The following is a 13,888-nucleotide window of genomic DNA, read 5'->3' as shown; positions in this document are numbered from 1 at the left end:
AATTATTGAATTTAGTAACTTTTCTCCTGTTTAATATCATTTCTTACCCATGATGCAAGATGTGTTATTTTAGTCTTTGCTTTTTCCGTCTTAAAGTTAACACAAACTTTTTGCTGCAGCCTGCAGGTTAAAGAACCCTACTGCCTGCTTTTCCTCTTTTTGGTGATAAGATCCACTGCTGAGCTGCAAAATATCACTGAAGGCTGAATGGAGTCCCTGTGTCTTCTCTTTCTCCACCTCCAGCTGTTTATTCCCACGCCGTTCCGTAATGCGACTCGGTAAATGATTCATGCTGATACCAGAAACTACAGGGAAGCTTTAAGAGCTTTGAGTTGGAACCTTTAGCTCTTACTTGTCTTTCAGCCTTCCAGAGTGAAGACACTGACTCTCCTGTTGCCGCCATGTCGAGTCTGCTCAGCATCGCGGTCCTGCTGGCTGTGGCCTCCAGCGGCTTTTGTGAGAAGGTGTTTCTGCAGCGAGCCGGCAAAGACTTTAACAGCAGACAGTACAGATCTGTGCTGACTGTGAACAACGGAGAGAGGTTTGGAGACTGGACCTGGCCAGAGATGTGTCCTGATAACTTCTTTGCTGTTGGATTCAGTGTCAGGGTAAAAGAATAAAAATGTACATTTACAAACATTTTCAATTTAAAATATAAATTCACTCCTACTTAAATCCATAATCTAATAAACAATGTGTAAAAGAGATATTTTTTCTGAGGTCAAGGAGCTTTAAGTAGCTCGGGGAAATTTGATCAAATTCTAACTTTAGCCAGTTTTTTTTGTGTGCTTATTTTAATGTACTTTGTATCATCTTTACTAACTTTACCACAATATTAATTATACAAATGACAATAATGTAATGCAATGCATAATTGAATAATATAGTTCTAATTTCTTATAATATTAAAATGCAAACCTAATAGCTTAAGGTACCTAAAGTGAGAACCTACTGAATTTCTCTAAATTTTGATTTTAATAATTTCTTAAAAAGTTGTTTCCCCCACTGACAAAATTAACTAAAATTAAAGGTTGAATTTTTTTGTTTTTGTTTTTTTTTACTGTGAAATTATACCACTTTATGGGGGATCTTTTTTACTTAATATTTTTGTCCATATCTTCATGAGGAGTACCAATAAAGGTGGAAGGTTCTGTATAAGACATTAACTCACAACCTTGTGTCCAGATTGTGCCAAAATCCAGCCAAACCATCTGTGATTTAACCTGATTTGAATTTCCTCAGCTGCTGTAGCAGAACAGAGATAAACTGAGAACTGGTTCATGTTTCCCCAGGTGGAGACCAACCAGTACGGGGGGGACGACACCGCCCTGAACGGGATCCGCCTCATCTGCTCCCAGGACGAGAGCCGCAGCTTCCTGTATTACGTCGAGTCACACACTGGACAGTGAGCAAGTTGAACTTTTTTTATAGCAAAGCAAAGAGACCATTTAAATCTGTTCTAACTGGTCTAACCCACTGACAGACACATCACTCCTTAACTTTGTCTGATTTTCTAAGTTTGCTCACTCACAAAGAAGTGACCTGGCTCTATTAGTAGTTTAATTTTAATGTGAAGGCTCAGAACAGTGAGATGGTATTATGTATAAAAATACATAATTCCACCACATTCATGAATTATCGTGTAATACAATTAGATTTACAAAAGTTCAAATGTTGTTCCTTGTTAAAGCAGTTGTGAACCTGCACTTCATCCTCACTGAAATCCTGTGCAAAATTTGGGGCAGGCTTTAAAATCAAGTTTTAAAACTAGATTTTTTTTTTTTTCAGCTGCTCTAATCCTCTTCAATCATAAATTGGCTGTTGATCAAGATGTAATGAAAGTACAAAACTTCTTGTTTTGTCTTCATACTTGCTTTTCTAATTCTAAGTTCCTGCATTTGGAAACCTGTCTAGTACCGGAGAGTGGTCCCATCCTCAGTACTGCCCTGGCGGTGTGCTGACATCTTTCCAGATCCGCGTGGAGCCCCACCAGGGACTGTTAGGAGACGACACGGCCGTCAACAACATCAGGTTCCGCTGCAGCAGCAACCCAACGCTGGAGGCGCCCGGCATGCAGTGGGGCGACTACGGCTACTGGAGTGAAGACTGCACCAGCGGAGGCATCTGCGGCATAGAGACCAAGATGGAGGAGTACCAGTGGGCCCTGGACGACTCTTCTCTCAACGACGTCCGGCTTTTCTGTTGTGACAAATCTCAGCAGGTGTATTAAAAGGTTTCTGATCCCTGAAACTCAAAAGAAGATTTAAAAATAGAAATGGCTCTTTAGTTCCCTTGTGCAAAGCCCGGCTATCATTTTCTAGAATATAATATAACTCTTTCCATGATCCCATTAAGCTTAAGTGCTGACCCAAAAATCCAAATATAGTCCAAATTGCATCTATTTACTCTTTTTTTCTCACCACAAATGATCTATTTTTTGGACTTTTTGAATTTTTGGACACCAAGCAACTAATCTGAAAGCACATTCATGTGTTGATGCCTCATTTCATAGACTTTTAGCTTGCCTACATATTTTATTTATAGCATTTTAAAAAATATTAAGAAATAGTTTTGGAAAACATAAAATCAACAAATAGTCACTAACAAACTGCAGGACTAATCTGATTTCCCTCTCACAGCTTTCTTCTGTTTTTGCCTTTTTTCCTCACACATGAAAATTTCAATTATCAAAGCAGTTTCAATATCAGAGATAACTGCAGGTGTTTAAGGAAAACGCATAGGTTTTATAGTCGCAACCATATTAGCAAGTTAGGTGTGATAAAACGTAAATCCAGAAAAAAAATTGCAATTGGGCTTTTTCACATCACACAGAGATTAGAAAAGAGGCTGCCTAAACTTTATTCCCTGTAAGTAATTTAGAACATTATTTCTGAATTATGACATCAAACATAATATGTAACTTTATACATTCTGTGATATTAATGAGTATTTCTCTTGTTCTTTTCCACAATGATCAACTGATTCTAGAACGTCTTTGATTTTAGGTTAGACAACCTTCAAACTAAAGAGCATTATAATAAGAAACCTATAATAAAACTCCTTTAATCACAGATTTTTGGTAGATTGCTTTCAAAACCATATTTTCTGCAGTTTTGCACAAAAAAATTATTAATATTTAAATCAAACCTATTTCACCAATAATAATAATCCTAAAAAAAAAAAAAAAACTCTTCCTTGTTGGACGTGGTAAACTATTCGTCTCTTGTTCAGGTGAAGACCTCAGCAGTGGGAGAGTATTATCACTTAATGTCCAATGAGGTTTCAGCAAAGTCAGAAGAAGCACAAGGTGCTGATGTAAGCCTTTCACTGAACTCCTGCCGCTGCTGAGGTAATTACCAAATGACAGGAGAGTTGGTGCTAATTAATTTACAGTTTAAGTCTGACAAAGGTTGATAAGACACCGACTGGAAAACACAGAGGTAATGGTTCTAATTAATCTGGGAGGAGTTAATCGGCTAACAGAGTGTGTGTGCAGGGTCAGGGGGGAGAACTTGAGGAGGTTATCTAACAATGAGGTAATGGTTTTTCAAAGATTTTGCAAATCAAGACAAAGTGATTCAGTCTTTGACGTGCCGCTGCATTGCCCCTCGGCTGTGATAACCAATGCTCCGGTGCTGACCACATATTAAACTTCGGAGCTCACTGGCCGGAGACGGAGGCTTAAGTGTACTTTGTTGGCCCTCATGAAAGAATGAAGATGCTAATGTCAGCTGGATAAATGCTGAGTCACTAATTTCTGTCTGCTGTTTACTTTTAGCTAAAATGAACTGAGAATCCAGAAAGTATCATCAATCCCTGATCAGTTACTGCTTTAAGTCCAGAAATGCTTTTTGCCCATTCCTGCTGTATTAGATAATGATAGACGGTGCTGTGAGACAAAAAACGACTAAAGCATAAGTCAACCAATAAGACAAGTTGAAAATGTTGAAATAAATTGTACAGACAACTTGCATCATTTGACTTTTAAATTGTTTGCTCTGTTCAAATTTCTGAAAAAGAAATTATACTGAAAATTTAGCTGAACTTTTCCACTTTACAAATACGTCTCTAATGCCTTCAGGTTGTCATTTTAGCTATTTGATTGAATTTTTCAAATGTGTTTTCATTCTTTTTTTATTTTCTGTATATCAGCAATGTCACAAAAGCAAATTATTGTTATTATAATCATTATTATTAGATCTCAGGCACACATAGGGCCTAAAAATCAAGTTTAATCATTATGGGAGTAAAATCTTTTAAAAATAAAAATCTGACAAGTGTGGCATGCATTTTTGTGTAGCCCCCTTTACCAAAGGCTCCAAACTAAACAAGTATACTAAACTGCTAATACAATAATTAGTTTACCTGTATGTAATCTCAGCATAAATACAGTTGTTCAGTGAAAAGCTTAGAAGTTTGTAAAATAGTGGATTGGTATTTAAGAACAAATGCAATTCTTAGGCATTAGGGATTATAGCTTTTGTTAACCTATTATTTAAGTAGTAATGAGGAACACATTAGTGCAAGTAACAGAAAAAAGTGCATTTGTAGTTTGAATGTTCAGTTTTATTTACATTAGGGTCTTAACTGGCCACTAGATGGCAGCACTGCATCAAGCACAACTGGAACCCACATCTCATCAGTTGCAGACACACCTGATAAAAAACAAACAAACATTATAGAGATATTTGGACAGCACTGATTTTAAATTAGTTTCATGCCAAGCATAAAGGCTAAAGCTCCAACTCTTACTGGACCTTATGAACCCTCTGGGTGCAGAAACCTACAGAGTTTGTTTTGATAGAAATGCTGCTGCTTCCCAAACTGTAGCAGTCGTAAAAATATTTCTATTTTTTTCCTTCTTCTTACTTGCAAGTAAACTTCATTATTCAGAACAACCTGCCGTCAGCAAAGCATTGAATAACATTACCTCTGGTTCTCGGAGAGAAACCTCTGAGATGGAAATGCTCTGGGTCATGAGTTTAATATCCCAAACCACAGATTCTAGGTGTTTCTGACCATCTTTTAGCGGCTCTCCAGCGGCTCTCCAGTCTGCCTAAAGAGCCATTAATGCCTACTGCAGGGAGCAGAACGGGTCTGATGGTTGGCGTTTTGGTTGGAGGCAAAGCCGTCTCCTTAATGACCTTACACTCCCTTGGGCTCGCAGCTCGTGGCTTATAGATCACACCAGCTGTGTTGACTCAACTGTAAATATAATGTAGCTCGTAAACACCACAGGGATATTATGATGTGTGTTTGTGTTTTCACGTGAAATATTGATGCATGAGGGTCAGCCCTGGGCCTAAATTGCGTTGTTTTGATCCGAGAGTGGGGGAAATGGATTATTGTGTTGTTGTGGGAAAATAACTATCAAGTTGATGTATTCTGAGGTTCAAATGGTAATGAAGGTAATAACCAGATGGAGCAAATCTGAAAGAAATATGTTTTTACTCTAAGAAAATGATGCTTTGGGTTCATAAGTCTCACTTCTCCATTAGACTCTCCTCTGCTTTGTGCGCTCATTGTGTTCATAGACTTGTGGTTGCCACTTTATCTTTTTCATGGGAGCATCTCCAGTTCTCATGCTGTATTACAGATCAGTACTCCAGGTTAGACTAAGGACTTAAAGGTAAAGTTCAATTACTGCAGCAATATTACAGGTTTTCAGGTTCAACTGCTTATTATGGACACAGGAAGTTTAACTTTAGCTTAAATGGCATATGTCATCATTCTAGCAGAATTTCATTTTAAGTTGTTTTCAGCCTTGTGACTCACAAATGTGACCGAAATAAAGAAATGTGTAAAAAGAAAGAAAATAAATAAAAGAAAAAGCACTTGAGAATGTGAATGACATTTCCAAGGGGAAATGGCGTTTCGTTAATATCAGTGCATAGGACAATGGTCACCAAACATAAAAAATGAAAACAGAGGGTCCAGGTGGAATTTTAATTTTGAAAAGTGAGGATTTACAAGAGTAAAGTTTTTATGTGTGAGAGCAGTGGCTGGGAGATCTAACAAACAGGCACCATGTGAAGGGACCTAAAAGCTCTGTGTTGTATTGAGGAATTAAAAGGTGCCAAACTCATGAAATATATAAATAAAGAAGCAATAAGAATAATTATATTCTTCTACAGTTGTGAGCCCAGTCTGCCCTTAACCTCCCATGGTTTTAAGAGATGGACTCAGTTGGACTCCTCAATCTTTTTATCCAGCTATCCAGCGTGGTCTGTCGGGGTCTCACTTTTAAAAGATTTTGTTTTTGTATGAGTGGTTTCAGGAACTGATGGTCTGATGGGACAATCTCCCACTTCCCTGATGTCTGACCATGTTCTCTACAGTGCTTTGTGCCATGCCAAGATTGAGTTAATGAAATGAATTATAATACCCCACAGTTTAATAAACTACCTATGTAATTTATACCCAATTTTTGACCAAGATTGCTTCCTCTCCATTGCCTTATAAAGGCAGTGTGTCAATAATTATTCAACCTGCACAGTTGATTAAATAACAAAATGTGTCGAATATACAAACAAATTACTGTTTAAACTTTACCTTTAATAACATAAAGATACCTAATTTTTAAAGTGCAATCATTAATACTTTTATAACAAATTTATATCAGTAATGATTTCTTGGTTAATGTCAAGTTGTCATAACAAAGACATTCTGAATAATGTCAACTTTGTATTAAAAGTGTCATAATTTACCGAATGACGCTTTATGACAACAGTCATAAATATTCATGAAGGGTTATTCATGTTCATGACATGTTATGTCATGTTTATGACGGTGTCATAACAGTCTTATTCACCCCCCTTCAAATAAAGTGTTACTGAAGATTTCTGTAAAAAGGAAGTAAAATCTGCAGATTCTGAACTTTAGCAATACATTAACCATTTTCTTTTCTAGTTGATTGAAATACTAAATTTGTACTTTTTTCAGTTTATTTCTAATGTCAAGTTGTTCACAACCATACAACAAAGGGCACAGTCTGTATCCAAGGGAAGCCAGTGTTTCAACATGTTAATGGTGAACAAGACTCTGATCACATGATCGAAAAGTTGAGCTTCACTTTTTTGTCTCCTTCCTGTTTGAAAAACCTAAACAACACAAAAGCTGAACTTTGAATATTGACAAAAAAAAAAAAAAAGACAAGGACACATGTACACATTAAATATAAATCATTTTATAATATACAAATTGTACAGATGCCAGGTACAGTAGGAATGTTGACATACTCAGAATAGGAAAGATAAAGAATACTTTTTCTACATCAATGCAAGTGACATCGGCACATGATCGAAGATACTTAACATTCAAGATGGCAGTTGAGGTGTTAAAAAAATACATCAGAGAGAAAGAAAATCTAACAATACATTTTCCAGAGGCTGTGAGCAAAGCTAAAGTGACAACACAGGGGAAAAAAAGTGACTGCATCCTATTGTGTTATGCTCTGTCGCTTCTATTTTGTCCGTTTCACATCATTGTAGCACACAGGAAATGAACCATTGCGTTTTTTTATAGCATTACCAAGAGCGATTGCACCAGCGCCACTACTCAGGCTCAGAGACATTTATGCTGATATAAGACAGCAAGCTGTATATTTCTCACAGATACTATAAATGGAGGGGAGCACAGATGTATATTTGAGTCTAACATTAGTCAAAGGTCCCCTCCTTTTCACACATGGCAGAGTTAACATGGTTCAGCATCGTTTAGCTGATTAAATGTCAGGTTCTGCCTTGCTTTTTGTCTCCCTGTCTGTGTTAACATTAACAGCAGGCAAAAATAATAGAAGAAAAACCCCAATTACTCACACTCCCTTGAGCATATTCATGCTAGAGGTTAGACTACACAGCAACCTAAATAGTAAGTGCTTATTGAGGAAACGGTACCCTGCAGGGCTCAGGTAGAGGACAAGCGGGAACAGGGTCAGGTCCTCTGTCAAAGTTTCTCTTATCCATGCTGCTGGGCCAGAATAAAAAACAAACAGGTCACTCAGGCTTCCCTGAATATCTAATCTGTTCTCCAGACTATGCTTCGGTTGTGGAATATACTGTATGCGTAGAAAAACCCCAATGGGAACGCTCAAGTCATACTTTTCAGATTTTACAGCAGACACATAAGAAGAAGAAAGCAGGAGCACCGACATTGACTCACAACAGTTTAAATCTCAACAATATCAAGTATTAAAACTCATGAATACATTCATTACACAAAGAGTAATATATTCAAAGCACTTATTACTTTCTCTTTTAAAGATTATAGCTTGACGCTAACTCCAGTCCCTGAGGGCTGGTGTCCTGTAACGTCTAGATGTGTCCCTGTCTGGGACACCTGAATCAAATCTCCATCATGTGTTCAGGTTGTACAGACTTCCACCAATAATTGAATTATTTGATTTATGTGTTGCAACATCTACACAGGCCTCAATAACTGGAGTTTGACATATCTAAAGTATTATATTATTGGCATGCTATGGCCTAGATAATCACAGGGAAGACTGCTCACTTACCAGGAGACAGTCAATTCAATAGCGCAAATTGGGACTACAAAGAATTTGCTTAAGCTTTAAAGCGCTTGGGCTAATTTTAGAAGGGGCAGAGACCCAAATGGAAGTGTGAAAACTTACAAAATGGAAATTTTGCATATGTCCCCTTTAATGCATGAATTCAGGTGAAATGAGCCCCAACCAAGTACTGACTGCACATGCATTTTCATGGTTATGATGGTATTAAAAATCTTATTTGTATTTGTTTTGTAGAGTATTTTGTTTGTGATGCAAGTTGTAATTATCAAGGTGAGCAGAAACATATCATTCTGGAGGTAATAAATCTACATGAGATTCTGATTAGCTTCCAATATCCTAATTTATCAATTAAATTAAATTCGACTGAAACTTACAGAAGATAAGAACAGCTCAAATTCTTTTGATTATACTAATTCATAACAAATGAGTATATTAATAAAAGAATAGGTCGGAGCAGTTCGTTGAACAACATGAATTAGCATGTTATTTCATGCTGGTCACGTTCTGACTAAATGAACTCAGGAGTGTCTATGAAATCTCAATCTGTTAAAAAAAAAAAAAGATACAAAGCACTTTAAATAAATATGTCACGGTGTGCTCATGCAATCTCCTGTTTGTACAGCTGAGAAAAATCCATTCTCACTCAGAAACCTTTGACCTTGGCTGCCATTAGAGATGACCTCATGCTCATAGCCATACTGGAGCAGTAGAGGAGAGGGAGCATATGTTTCAAGAGGTCGCCCTTGCAGCGACCCCAAAGCTGAAAGCCAACATCGGCCCTGAGGAGGTAGCTCAAAGCACCGGTCAGCAATGCATTTTTTGCAAGCTTTAGCAGAACAAGCAGAGGCAGCATAAAGCCTTTTTGTTTTTACTTGAAAACCAGACATTCACAATCAAGAACATGTCAGAAAAATAATACAAAATGTAATACCTTCATATGGATAAACATCTTCATCCCGTCACTCTTAACTCCAGGAACAATATCCTCAAAACACCAACCGGAGCAAAACTTTGCTGTTTGACTATAACAAACATATAACACTGAAATCACCAATATGCCGCTAAAAACATTTCTAATAGCAGATTCTGGGCCATTTACAGTATAGTAATAAGGCTAAACTGGTCACAGTTTTATATTCTACTCTACACAAAAACATTTTCCATTTTACATTTAAAGGAACCTCACCGGAGGCAGGAGAGCACTTGAAATCGTGGAGCTTCTTCTCCAGAGAAGAAATACTTTTCGCAACCACATATCATTAATTATCACAACACAAAAAAAAAGATAATTGTGACAAATTATACGAGGACAGCAGGTACTTTTTAATCAGCCAAACGCCAACAGTTTACAAAACAGGTAATACGATGAGGTGCAAGTAATTTTAAATCAAGCTTGTCCTCTCCGGTGCAAACGGATCCCCATGACATCCTTTTTAAACGTGAAACTTGACATGTTGAGGTGTTTTGTTGTTAATAACTCCCCCCAACAAATGATCCCCCCCCCATTATAAATGCATGATTACTGACAGATCCCCCACTGACAAAATCCATTAGCGATCCACAGAGAGCCCCGCTCTGTAAACGTCGCCTCCTCCCTCCCTCTTGTTCCAGCTCTAAAATGGAAAGCCACAGCAGAGCCGCGATACGGCGCATTATGACTCAGTTAATGTCAGACACTGTGTCCAGTAAGAGGTGCGTAAAGAGATGGAGGGAAAGCAGCGAAAGAAACCTCTGCAGGAAATGCTGGGGTTACAAACGACCGTTGCTTTAAACGAACCAATTCGTTTCCGTTATTTGAGTCTTTCACGCTCACTGGTCCTTCTTTATTTCTTCTCTATTCCCTTTTTCCACTACAACCTCTTTCTTATATGACTTTCTCCTTCAGAGCTCTCACTTCTGGCTTCAGTACAGAACAAGAGCAATCCCCCCCGACTACACATTTCATGCAGAAACCCTCTCACCTGTATGTAAAGCTAACAGAGGAAACCTATCTACTGATCCTGTCCTTGAGGCGCGAACATTCAGCTGAATTTCACTTTCTTGTCTGGCTGGGCTAGGGAATATTATTGGGAACATTCTGTATGCAAGGTAAGCTTAGCACATCATACCAAAGAGTGATTATCGGCTCTCTTTGAAGCACTTGACGGCTTAGAGCTCAGCGTAAACAATGATCTCCACGGCCTGCTTTGGATTGCCTGTCGCAACAAATGCCTTTCCCATCACCTCTAACAGCGCTCTCCTGTAAATTTCCTCTGCATCCTGGATCAGAATGAAACAAGGAATGACCTGCAAGAACATTTTATGGGAATTCTCTCTTTAAAATATCTTTTTTAAGAGATATTTTAGAGCAAACTTTGTAAACTAAAAGGTGGTGATTTCCTTACGAAGAACTGACACAAACAGAAGACTTGGTCACACTAAAAAGTCATATAGCAAAAGAAGTCATTTTCTCTAATTATTAATATGAAACGATATTGTAATTAGCTCTTTCATAAGGGTTAATGAAGGTGGATCAAGTTGGAGCAACCTGATGTTGGTTAAAAAAAAATAAAAATAGAGAAAACTTAAAAATAAATCTCAGATGAGCATCATAAAATGGTGTCTAGCTTGCTATCTAAATTACCAAGTTTATCCAAATATTTTTGTTTTATATATATTTCATGTTTTTAAAACCTTCAGGTAAAGCTAGTAGGCTGCAGTGACTGTTTACTAGCTAAACCTAAAGCTTAAGTCGTCTATAGTGAACAGTGAGTGTTTAGTGAACAAAGCAGCTCTGGAACCGTGACCAAGTCTTTTTGAGGTTTTTCATCTCTCTGCCTTCCTCCATTCAGTGTTTGGACTCCACATGGACCTGCCTGCAGAAGCATCCCCTGTTGTTAAATACATTCAGTATTTGTGGTTATACAATAGAACTGATGTCACGGTCTTCTTTTGTTTAGCTACACTGTTGCAGGTTTTGGGGGAATCGCATGTGAGATGGGGGGTTTGGAGGATGCTGCAGCAGACCGGAGCAACCTTTCCCCCCCTCCCACTTCAATTTGGATTCAGGAATCAGTTTTTAAGAGAGGGAATGTAAGAGGTATGATGGGGGAAAAGCTCGACTTGCACGGTGCTACTCCTGAGCCTCCACTGGGCTTGGGTCTGTGGTTGCTGGATCTGCCACAGTCTCCTTTGCGATAACCTCCACTGGTTCCCCTGTTTTGATTTCATTCGCTTCACTGTCATATTTCTCTTCATCTGTCTCTATCCCATTTTCTATCACGGACTCAGCTTTCGGAGTGCCCTCCAGCTCCTTTTCTTTGGTCTCACTCTGAGTCTCTACAGTCACAACTGTTTCATTGACCTCCTCGACCTCCTCCTTTCCCGATGGCTCTCCATTTTCTTCTGATCTCTCTCCATCTGGAGCTTTGCTTTCCGTCTCCTCAGTGCAGTTTTCTGCTACTTTGTCTTCACTTTTGTCTGGTTCATCTTTCCGTGTGACTTTCTCGATGCTGATCACCATCCCTGCATCAGCCTTTTTATCTTCCTCACACCTTATCTTCCTCTCCTTCTTGGATTCGCCTGCTGCCTCTACCTGTGCTGTGTTTGTGCTTCCAGTCACAGTCTTTTCCTCTTTTCCAACTTTCTCTCTGTCATCAGCGATCTTCAGATCTTCAGAATCCTTCTCAATTATTGTCTTTTTCTTCTTGTTCTTCGCCACATCCTTGATGCAGTTTTTGTTGGACTTGCTTCGGGCCTTGAAGATTAGTTTCTGAAACATTTATGGCATGTTAGTTAGACAATATTCCCGTCCACGGAGCAGTACACACAGACTTAATTAAGAACGGACCACAGCAGATCTAATGCTGAGATGGAATAACTTAGTAATTTAAACAAAACGGAGCAGGAAATTGAGGCCATGGTGGGTGTCGGCTGATTATTGGTGGCCTTGAGAACATCCATCTGAACAAACAAGCAGATGAAAATATATCTGGTTGCATACAGTTATGCGAAAATGTTGCACATGCCAATTCATATGAGGTTCTTTATTTAGAAATGCCTAATCTTATTTTGTGTATCTCTCTGGAAAAGAAAATAATTCAATTTTATTTAAACAATGAAAAAGAAACCTGAATATTTATTTTTAGTATTTATTTTCTATTGGAAAAAGAGGACAGTATATCTAATGGCTGGTCTTACTCCCTTTAACGAGTGAGACGGTTTTATCAGGCTACATTCTTTGTGGCAAACTTCAATCTGGCCTTTGTGTTTTCTCTGAGAGTTCAAAGGCAAACCTCCTAGGAAAGTTAAACTTTTGCAGTGGTTTTCTGACATTACGTGCGTTTTTTTTAAGGATCTTGTGGTTGCTTTCAGGTGGAACTTGCTTAGACGAACAGACCTAGACATGCCGGCAGCCGTCTTGAATGTCCTCGCAGTGAATTAGCTGATTTCAAATTCTTTTGAGACCTCTGTAAATCCCCTACCAGGCTCATAAGCTCCTACAATCTCCTTTTTGAAGGCCTGAGACATCTCTTTCCACGTTATAGTGATGCTAACTCTTACGTTAGCCGTCAGGAAAACAACAAATTAAATGTGAGAGTTTGAAACAGCAAAAATATACTTCAATACTTCTAGTAATGATTTTCTAAAATGTGCATCTGAAACAAGACACCTGGGTGTGACTATCAAAAGCAGGAATTAATGTCAGGGTGCCCTAATTTATTACTCACTAGAAACAGTTAATTTTAAATTACATTTAACAAAAGTTTCAAGTTGGATTGGATTTTTATTAAAATAGACAATAAATATCCCCACACTCAAATGTGTTTCCTAGCATGTCCTATATTTTCACATGACTGTAACAATCGCAACACGGAGGAATGTCAGAAAGACAGATTAAGCAATAGGTTAAAACAAAACACACACAAAAAAACATTAACTACAACTATTTTACAGGTTTTAGATCCAAAGTGTTCGTGAGACATGGTTAGACTAAACCCAGAGAAAAAAAATCAACACAAATTCATTTCACTGCAGAAACAGGTAAGCTTCAGATGTTATCACAGCTGTTTGGGGTCTGCAGAAGAGCGTTAACACCAAATGGTTATCAAAATAACACATTTGTCAGCTGCTGGAGCATTCCTCACATCTGAAACAAAAACATGCTGGTTTAAATTTGTTCACACTGTGTATGTTTATGTACATAAATCAAAAACAGCTGCAGTGCTGGAGCTGGAAAGAAGTGATGTTGGTTTTAGATGGTGAATAATGAACAGGAGGACTAGTGGTGGAGCCTTTAGCCGGAGCGAGGTCTGAAATCTGTAGTTTCAGAGCCAGATGTGGCTGTTAACGCCCTCTGGGATGACGCCTCACAGCCTT

General features: G+C 38.2%; 2 protein-coding genes across 5 annotated transcripts in view; one reads left to right on the top strand and one right to left on the bottom strand.

Annotated features, from left to right (window-relative positions):
* Positions 1-401: 401 nt before the first annotated feature.
* Positions 402-3,969, top strand: LOC106903291 (vitelline membrane outer layer protein 1 homolog). The gene is made up of 3 exons (XM_088013789.1): positions 402-608; positions 1,293-1,405; positions 1,915-3,969. Exons 1-3 carry the CDS (start codon positions 402-404, stop codon positions 2,228-2,230), a joined length of 636 nt encoding a protein of 211 aa, XP_087869915.1. The 3' UTR covers positions 2,231-3,969.
* Positions 3,970-7,166: 3,197 nt separating this feature from the next.
* Positions 7,167-13,888, bottom strand: part of rftn1b (raftlin, lipid raft linker 1b) — a 134,375-nt gene continuing 127,653 nt past the window's right edge. For 3 of the 4 annotated variants that reach the window (XM_088013939.1, XM_088013937.1, XM_088013938.1), the window contains exon 10: positions 7,167-12,281. In XM_088013939.1, coding sequence (XP_087870065.1) covers positions 11,643-12,281 — 639 coding nt within the window. In that variant the 3' untranslated portion in view covers positions 7,167-11,642. The remainder of the gene's footprint in view (positions 12,282-13,888) is intronic. The other variant, XR_015765617.1, reaches the window with a different exon arrangement.

Source organism: Poecilia mexicana, unplaced genomic scaffold (genome assembly GCF_051168715.1).
Source record: "Poecilia mexicana isolate PSO_F unplaced genomic scaffold, ASM5116871v1 scaffold_16, whole genome shotgun sequence".
In the NCBI taxonomy this organism is placed as follows: Eukaryota; Metazoa; Chordata; class Actinopteri; order Cyprinodontiformes; family Poeciliidae; genus Poecilia; species Poecilia mexicana.
This window is presented reverse-complemented; position numbering and strand designations above follow the sequence as displayed.